General features: G+C 45.4%; 1 protein-coding gene across 1 annotated transcript; it reads right to left on the bottom strand.

The window, feature by feature from the left end:
* Positions 1 to 1,804: 1,804 nt before the first annotated feature.
* LOC122465481 lies at positions 1,805 to 7,272 on the bottom strand. The gene is made up of 2 exons (XM_043545396.1): positions 3,926 to 7,272; positions 1,805 to 2,770 (listed from the first exon to the last, which is right to left on the bottom strand). The coding sequence occupies exon 1, from the start codon at positions 5,872 to 5,874 to the stop codon at positions 3,931 to 3,933; it is 1,944 nt and encodes a 647-aa protein (XP_043401331.1). The 5' UTR covers positions 5,875 to 7,272; the 3' UTR covers positions 1,805 to 2,770; positions 3,926 to 3,930.
* Between the last annotated feature and the right edge of the window lie 2,472 nt (positions 7,273 to 9,744).

Below are 9,744 nucleotides of genomic sequence, written 5' to 3'. Positions count from 1 at the left end.
TTGATTTAGGGTCAGAACTTCAGCCTCCTAGATCTCTCAAAGAAAGCATGTTACAGGCAGTGCTACGAAGAGAGGGACATCTACCAAAACAGAAGCAAAATGGCAGGAACATCTGAGCAGAAAAAAGAAAATAAAAGAAGAGAGGGCTGATTCTCCACTGCCTTGCATCTTGTGTAATCATTTACTCCCATACAGTCAGTGCAGAGTGAGTGTAAAACAGTACTAAATTAGAATGGCAGCATTTTACACCTACTTTATGCGGGTGTAAATGGCTTTAAACAAGAATCCAGGCAGTAAGGAATTAGGCCAAAGATGGGCATAGACATAAATCATTATAACCAAGAAGTCTCAAAAGATCTGGCTTAACACACAAGTCCAGAGTCTTGTGGATCTATAAATAACCATGATGTCATTGTCTTTTTTTTAATGTAATTTGCAGGATTTGTCCCTAAAATGATTATCCAAACTTGGAGGCATACCCTCAGTTCTGCTTATATGTTTCTGTCAAGGTTCCTCCCCCACTCTGAACTCTAGGGTACAGATGTGGGGACCTGCATGAAAAAAACCTCCTAAGCTTATCTTTACCAGCTTAGGTCAAAACTTCCCCAAGGTACAAAATATTCCACCCTTTGTCCTTGGATTGGCCGCTACCACCACCAAACAAATACTGGTTACTGGGGAAGAGCTGTTTGGACACGTCTTTCCCCCCAAAATACTTCCCAAAACCTTGCACCCCACTTCCTGGACAAGGTTTGGTAAAAAGCCTCACCAATTTGCCTAGGTGACTACAGACCCAGACCCTTGGATCTTAAGAACAATGAACAATCCTCCCAACACTTGCACCCCCCCTTTCCAGGGAAATGTTGGATAAAAAGCTTCACCAATTTGCATAGGTGACCACAGACCCAAACCCTTGGATCTGAGAACAATGAAAAAGCATTCAGTTTTCTTACAAGAAGACTTTTAATAGAAATAGAAGTAAATAGAAATAAAAAAAAATCCCCCCTGTAAAATCAGGATGGTAAATACTTTACAGGGTAATTAGATTCAAAACATAGAGAACCCCTCTAGGCAAAACCTTAAGTTACAAAAAAGATACACAGACAGAAATAGTTATTCTATTCAGCACAATTCTTTTCTCAGCCATTTAAAGAAATCATAATCTAACACGTACCTAGCTAGATTACTTACTAAAAGTTCTAAGGCTTCATTCCTGGTCTATCCCCGGCAAAGACAAAATATAGACAGACACACATACCCTTTGTTTCTCTCCCTCCTCCCAGCTTTTGAAATTATCTTGTCTCCTCATTGGTCATTTTGGTCAGGTGCCAGCGAGGTTACCTTTAGCTTCTTAACCCTTTACAGGTGAGAGGAGATTTCCTCTGGCCAGGAGGGATTTTACAGGGGTTTACCCTTCCCTTTATATTTATGACACGCCCCCCAAATCTCAGCTAGGGTGAAACACTGGCTGGGATTTCTTCCTGGAGCTCTAGGAAAAACAGAGTTAATAAGACACATGCATCTCTAAATATACTACCAAGTACATAAAGACTAACAATATTTTCTACATCTCAAGGACGATTTTAACCAGTTGATTCTGGGAAACTTTCACGGGAGAGTGCATCAGCCACTTTGTTAGAAGCTCCTGAGATGTGTTGGATGTCAAAATCAAAATCTTGGAGAGCTAAACTCCACCGAAGAAGTTTTTTGCTATTTTCTTTGACCGTGTGAAGCCACTTCAGTGCAGCATGGTCGGTTTGCAGGTGGAAACGCCGTCCCCAAACATATGGGCGTAGCTTGTACAAATCGTCTGTAATAACCGGCCAAGCCTAAGAAGGATTGAACCTGTTTCTTTGACTTTGGGACAGGCCACTTTTGGATAGCATCCACTTTGGCCTGTAGGGGGCTGATAGTTCCTTGACCCACCTGGTGTCCAAGGTAAGTCACTCTGTTTAGGCCTATTTGACACTTCTTAGCCTTAACAGTTAGTCCTGCCTCCCTTATGCGCTCAAGGACTTTTTGTAGATGTTCCAGGTGGTCTGCCCAGGAATCCGAAAATATGGCCACATCGTCAAGGTAGGCGACTGCATATTCTCCTAATCCTGCTAGGAGACCATCTACAAGTCTTTGGAAGGTGGCGGGTGCATTTCGCAGCCCGAAAGGGAGTACATTAAATTCATACAGGCCGAGATGTGTGGTGAAGGCTGACCTTTCCTTGGCAGATTCATCTAGCGGTACCTGCCAGTACCCCTTGGTTAAGTCCAAGGTAGAGATGAACTGGGCCCGTCCCAGTTTCTCTAATAGTTCATCTGTGCGTGGCATTGGATAGTTGTCTGGGCGAGTTACAGCATTTAGCTTACGGTAGTCCACGCAAAAACGTATTTCCCCATCTGGTTTGGGAACTAGAACCACTGGAGATGCCCATGCACTTTCAGAGGGGCGGATTACACCCATCTGTAACATATCCCGGATCTCCCGTTCTATAGCAGTTTTAGCTTGAGGAGACACCCGGTAAGGTTGGACTCTAATTGGGCGAGCATTACCTGTGTCAATGGAGTGGTATGCCCGTTCAGTCAGTCCTGGGGTGGCTGAGAACGTTGGCGCGTAGCTAGTGCACAGCTCCTGGATCTGCTGTCGCTGCATACGCCCAAGGGTCATGGAGAGGTTCACCTCTTCCACACCACCAGCACATTTCCCTTCGTAGTAGACACCTTCAGGCCACTCAGCGTCGTCTCCTCCCTGGGCTGTAAACTGACAAACCTTTAATTCTCTGGAATAAAAGGGCTTTAGAGAATTAATATGGTACACCTTAGGCTTTCGGTTGGAGGTGGGGAATGCTATGAGATAATTAACAGCTCCCAGGCGCTCCTGGACCGTGAATGGCCCTTCCCACGATGCTTCCATTTTATGGGCCTGGAGCGCCTTTAAGACCATGACCTGGTCCCCTACTTTGAAGGAACGCTCTCTGGCATGTTTATCATACCAGGCTTTTTGCTCTTTTTGAGCATCCTGTAAGTTTTCTTTAGCAAGGGCTAAAGAGGTTCGGAGGGTGTTTTGTAGGTTGGTTACAAAGTCCAGAATGTTAGTTCCTGGAGAAGGTGTAAATCCCTCCCATTGCTGCTTCACCAACTGCAATGGCCCCTTAACCTCACGGCCATATACAAGTTCAAATGGGGAAAACCCTAAACTGGGGTGTGGTACAGCTCTGTAGGCAAAGAGCAACTGCTGCAACACTAGGTCCCAATCATTGGAGTGCTCATTTACGAATTTACGTATCATGGCCCCCAAAGTTCCATTAAACTTCTCCACCATGCCATTTGTTTGATGGTGGTAAGGAGTGGCAACCAAGTGATTTACCCCATGAGCTTCCCAAAGGTTTTTCATAGTTCCTGCCAGGAAATTAGTCCCTGCATCTGTGAGGATGTCGGAGGGCCAACCTACCCTGGCAAAAATGTCTGCTAGTGCCTGGCACACACTTTTAGCCCTGGTGTTGCTTAGAGCTACTGCTTCCGGCCATCGGGTGGCAAAATCCATGAAAGTCAGTATGTACTGCTTTCCTCTGGGTGTCTTTTTCGGAAAAGGACCCAGAATATCCACAGCTACTCGCTGAAATGGAACTTCAATGATGGGGAGTGGCTGGAGAGGGGCTTTGACCTGGTCTTGGGGCTTTCCCACTCTTTGGCACACCTCACAAGACTGGACATAGGTAGAAACATCCTTGCCCATTCCCTCCCAGTGGAATGACCCCCCCAAACGGTCTTTGGTCCTGTTCACCCCAGCATGGCCACTAGGGTGATCATGGGCTAAGCTCAAGAGCTTGGCCCGGTATTTAGTTGGAACTACCAACTGTCTCTGAGGATGCCAGTCTTCCTGGTGTCCACCAGAAAGAGTTTCCTTGTATAAAAGTCCTCTTTCTACAACAAACCTGGATCAATTAGAAGAGCTGAGAGGCGGTGGGTGGCTCCGTGCCGCCGTCCAAGCTCTCTGGAGGCTTTCATCTGCTTCCTGTTCGGTCTGGAACTGTTCCCTTGATGCTGGAGACATCAGTTCCTTATTGGATTGTGGACCTAGGCTTGGTCCCTCTGGAAGCGATATAGGGGATGGGGCTGTTTCTGTTGACTGTGAACCGCTCTCCGCTGGTGAACTATGTTGGGATTCAGGCTCCGGCTGAGCCTCTTGTGTCGGGTTATCGGCTGCTGTCGGTTCAGGGTCGGTGGGGCCCTCTGGTGTTGAGGTTGCAAGTACTGGATTCAGTGCTGGCAATGGGTCTGGTGTTGGTTGTTCGGCTGGTTCCGGTTCTGGGACTGGTTCCGTCTGGGTCTCTGGGACTGGATCCACTACTGCTGTTGCAGACATTGGTCTGGGGTCCGGATCCATCACCTCTGACCGGGTCCTGATAGAAGTTTCCGGAACAGAGCTAGGCCTCACGGCTTGGTTAGCCTGGCTGCGGGTGACCGTTCCCACCCTCTTGGCCTGCTTCACATGATTGGCCAAGTCTTCCCCCAACAGCATGGGGATGGGATAATCATCATAGACTGCAAAAGTCCACGTTCCGGACCAGCCCTTGTACTGGACAGGCAACTTGGCTGTAGGCAAATCGAAAGAGTTGGACTTGAAGGGTTGAATCGTCACTTGGATCTCTGGGTTGATTAAATTGGGGTCCACTAAGGAAGCATGGATAGCTGACACTTGTGCTCCGGTGTCCCTCCACGCGGTGACCTTCTTCCCGCCCACACTCACAGTTTCCCTCCGCTCCAAGGGTATCTGGGAGGTATCTGGGCCTGTGGACCTCTGGTGCGATTCCGGTGCAATGAACTGTAATCTGTTGGGGTTCTTGGGGCAGTTGGCCTTTACATGCCCCAGCTCGTTACATTTAAAACATCGTCCAGCTGACTGGTCACTGGGGCGAGGAGGGTTGCTGGAGAACGGGGTGGAGGGACGATAAGGGGTCTGGAGGGTTCTTTGGGAGGTAGGTGGGGCTTTGGGCGGCCCCCGGTAATAGGGTGTGGTCTGGGGTTGTCCCTTCTGGTCTCCGCTCCAACTGCGACCAGTTTTCTTCTTCTCTGCCACCTCCACCCATCTGGCTCCAATCTCTCCTGCCTCGATTACAGTTTTGGGCTTCCCATCTAGGATGTATCTTTCTATTTCCTCAGGAACACCCTCTAAGAATTGTTCCATTTGCATTAGGAAGGGCAAATTTACTGGAGATTCAACACTTGCTCCGGATATCCAGGCCTCCCAATGCTTCACAATGTGGTAGGCATGTCGGGTAAATGACACATCTGGTTTCCACCTTAGGGCTCTGAACCTCCGACGAGACTGCTCGGGTGTTATCCCCATTCTGACTCTCGCCTTGGATTTAAACAGTTCATACTTGTTCATGTGTTCTTTAGGCATTTCAGCTGCCACCTCAGCTAAGGGTCCACTGAGCTGCGGCCTCAGCTCTACCATGTATTGGTCAGTAGAGATGTTGTACCCAAGGCAGGCCCTTTCGAAGTTTTCTAGGAAGGCCTCAGTATCATCGCCTGCTTTGTAGGTGGGGAACTTTCTGGGATGGGAAGTGGTACTTGGAGAAGGATAGCTAGGGTTTGTTGGGATATTCTCCTGAGCCTTTATCTTCTCTATCTCCTCCACATACTTCCTCTCTTTTTCCTTCTCCTCCAGTTCTTTGTCCCTTGCTTCCATAGCTCTCCTGTGAGCAGCCGCTTGGTGTTGTTCTGCCTCTTTCGCTGCCTCTTTCGCTGCCTCCCTTTCTTGTTCCTTCTCCTCCTTCTTCAGCCGCATGAGTTCTATCTGTCTTTCATGTTCCCTTTGTCTTTCCTCAGCCTGAAATCTGGCTAATTCCAGCCGTAGTCGAGCCGCAGATTTTGTCATTCTAACCTCTCTGTTTTTAACTAACTTTACACCCGAGGTTTAGAAATAAACAAAAAAAAAACTTGGCTGTAAAATTTTGCTGTGCTGGAATAGAATACCTATTCTCTGATAGTGATTGTCAGCCTACAAAAAAAAAAAAAAGACAATTCCCTTGTCTCTGCTCTGGGCCCAAATCAAAGCAAAAACTTCCAGCTACTTTGAAACCTGTTTACCCAGCCCAAAGAAAAACCAAGTTTCCTTTTTAAACTTGTGCTCCTTGTAAAAAATCAAAATCCAAAAAAAAAAAACCCTGCCCCTTTTGTCTCCAGGCAAATGGGTAGAATACCCCCCCTTCTATTTACTTTTAGGGAAAAAAAAAACTCTGGGTTGGAAGACTGTGAATTTCCCTGCAGGAGTTAAGTACCCTGCCTCCAGGCAAAGAAAACCTGCAATTCACAAAGATAATCCCCTTTTGTCTCTGCTTGGCTACAAAGCAGAGAAAAAAAAACAAGCTGCTTTCAGTTTCAGCTGCTTCTGGACTTCCTTTTTAAAAATCTGTATTTCTAGTTCAACAAAATCTCAACTGGATCTCAAAATGATTTCAGGTTAATCCCACCACTCTGCCACCATGTCAAGGTTCCTCCCCCACTCTGAACTCTAGGGTACAGATGTGGGGACCTGCATGAAAAAAACCTCCTAAGCTTATCTTTACCAGCTTAGGTCAAAACTTCCCCAAGGTACAAAATATTCCACCCTTTGTCCTTGGATTGGCCGCTACCACCACCAAACAAATACTGGTTACTGGGGAAGAGCTGTTTGGACACGTCTTTCCCCCCAAAATACTTCCCAAAACCTTGCACCCCACTTCCTGGACAAGGTTTGGTAAAAAGCCTCACCAATTTGCCTAGGTGACTACAGACCCAGACCCTTGGATCTTAAGAACAATGAACAATCCTCCCAACACTTGCACCCCCCCTTTCCAGGGAAATGTTGGATAAAAAGCTTCACCAATTTGCATAGGTGACCACAGACCCAAACCCTTGGATCTGAGAACAATGAAAAAGCATTCAGTTTTCTTACAAGAAGACTTTTAATAGAAATAGAAGTAAATAGAAATAAAAAAAAATCCCCCCTGTAAAATCAGGATGGTAAATACTTTACAGGGTAATTAGATTCAAAACATAGAGAACCCCTCTAGGCAAAACCTTAAGTTACAAAAAAGATACACAGACAGAAATAGTTATTCTATTCAGCACAATTCTTTTCTCAGCCATTTAAAGAAATCATAATCTAACACGTACCTAGCTAGATTACTTACTAAAAGTTCTAAGGCTTCATTCCTGGTCTATCCCCGGCAAAGACAAAATATAGACAGACACACATACCCTTTGTTTCTCTCCCTCCTCCCAGCTTTTGAAATTATCTTGTCTCCTCATTGGTCATTTTGGTCAGGTGCCAGCGAGGTTACCTTTAGCTTCTTAACCCTTTACAGGTGAGAGGAGATTTCCTCTGGCCAGGAGGGATTTTACAGGGGTTTACCCTTCCCTTTATATTTATGACAGTTTCCCAGAATACATCTGGTTTTTAGCACAAGCAAAGTGCCAATGTCAGCAGCTGCTGCTCCAGAGAATTAAAGCATTTGCATCTGGCACATCTTAAGTACAATGAGCCATATCATGTCACCCTGGAATCAAATGCGAAGGGATCCTGATCTCTCCTCCCTCTTACCAAACTAGGGGTCAGCCACTTCCACAGCAGTGCTTCCCCTTTCCCTAGAAATAAGTCGTGGGCGGGCAGCATGTGGGCTGTGGCTCAGAATAAGGGGTGCCCATCACCTTTGCTTCCCCCTGATCCTGTGAAGTTTCAGCAGGGAAAGTAATGATAGCTCCAGTTCACTTTCCCTTTTCTAAGTCCCTTAGACTTGAGGGGACTCCTGAGAGTCTAAGTACCTGACTCTGTTTAGCTGTGTATTTAAGAAAGCAAAGTCAAAGAAATGTGCCTTTCACTTGGAGCAGAAGGTGGTGAGGTTTGTGATGTTCTTTGTTCCAGGTGGGGTTCATGCCATAGTTTCAGATTGCTTTGGAAACCTGGGGATACTTTAAAGCAGTTGCTCATTGGAAAGGGTCTTTAAGTGAGTTTCACTGTGGAAACGATTTTGCAGAGTAAAGCTTAGGTACTGTGACTTCTCCCAAGGTGAAATTCTCCCACAGTACACAGGGCTGTCAAAATGCCTTCTTCACCACTTATAACCCCTCCATATATGTGGGTACTGGGGGGGGGGGGCGTGGTGGGAGTAGGGGAAGAGAATCCAGAAAAGGGACCTGGATTAAAGGAGAATTGGATAAATTCATGGAAGTTAAGTCCATTAATGACTATTAGCCAGGATGGGAAAGGAATGGTGTCCCTAGCTTCTGTTTGTCAGAGGGTGGAAATGGATGGCAGGAGAGAGATCACTTGATCATTACCTGTTAGGTTCACTCCCTCTGGGGCACCTGGCATTGGCCACTGTCAGTAGAGAGGATACTGGGCTGGATGGACCTTTGGTCTGACCCAGTATGGCCATTCTTATGTTCTTATGTTGACCCCACAGAATGGGTCTCCGCTAGAGCTGGGCACAACTTTTCAGCCAAAATTCTTTTTGGAGGAAAAATGCAGATTTGGGTCAACCAAAACAATTTCTGGGTTCACAAAGAATCAGTTCATCTCAATATGTCAATTCTGAGATTGCTGGTAGAAATGTCATTGGGAGGGGAGGTGTCAGTTTTTCTTGGAGTGATATAGCATCATAGCAATAAGCCTGCAATTTTGGCAGCATGTAGTGGAAGGCACCTGGCAGTGGGAGAGCATCCATACCTTTAGTAGTGATGCATCTCTCGTTTTAAAGAAACACCAGTGGCAATCCTGAACATACTGACTAAACGCCTGTGTATGTATTCGTATAGTTTCACAAGTACTACACCTACATGTACTATAACCACATGCCAAAGTGGGTATATTTACTCAGGTGAGGTGAATAATTAATGATGAATAATTTATTTAGTGAATTTCACTTCTTTTTCTGTTCTTGGATTGTCCGTGAACCTTATCAGAATTTTCTCAGATACATGGATTGTTTGAAATTATAAACTGAAAAACTGTTGTTCTTTAGTCAAGAGCTGGCTGCAAGTATTGTGTTTTCAAAATTTGAGCAGTAGTTGGTTGAAAATAGGTCACATGATAAGCTTTTAACCCCTTATTGGGCAAGTGTTAATCTTTAGAATTGGGCTTCTGGTGGGACTATTACCTATTTCAAAATTGAAAACTAATTTCAGATACCCTGCCAGTAAGCTCATTTGCTAAAGTGAATATTTATGGAATGCAAACACACAAGAGGTTGAAATTAGAAAGACAAAGTGGGTGAAGTAATATCTTTTATTGGACCAACTTCTTGTGTTTCTCAACAACAGAAGTTGGTCCAATAAAGTTATTATCTTCTCCCCAGTATCTGCTCAACCCTTGTAATGGCAGAAGACCCCAGTTTCAAATCGTGGTGCATAAAGTAAGGTGACTATATAAAATGGAAGTCAATGGATCATATATATGATTCATTGACTTCCATTTTGTTAATATTGATCGTTAACCAGACCCTCATGTCTGAAAGGCAGTTAGTGCTGAATGTCAGTGAAAGGTTGTCATTTGAATCCATTTGGAGATGTAACTGTGTGTCATCTGCATATGATTAGAAGCAGATGAGGTGTCAGTGAACCACACCAACTCAAAGGCAACTTTCAAAAATTACATGCAAGAAACCCTGAAACAGGGCTGAAGTATAATACCTAGCAGCCATCAGCAAATGAGACAGCCTGGGACTTCAAAGCCAAATTAGACTGTAATTCTGGCAAAACACTGTTG

This window comes from Chelonia mydas, chromosome 4 (assembly GCF_015237465.2).
Source record: "Chelonia mydas isolate rCheMyd1 chromosome 4, rCheMyd1.pri.v2, whole genome shotgun sequence".
NCBI lineage: Eukaryota > Metazoa > Chordata > Testudines > Cheloniidae > Chelonia > Chelonia mydas.
Note: the sequence above shows the minus strand (reverse complement) of the source record. Positions and strands in the feature narration are given on the sequence as shown.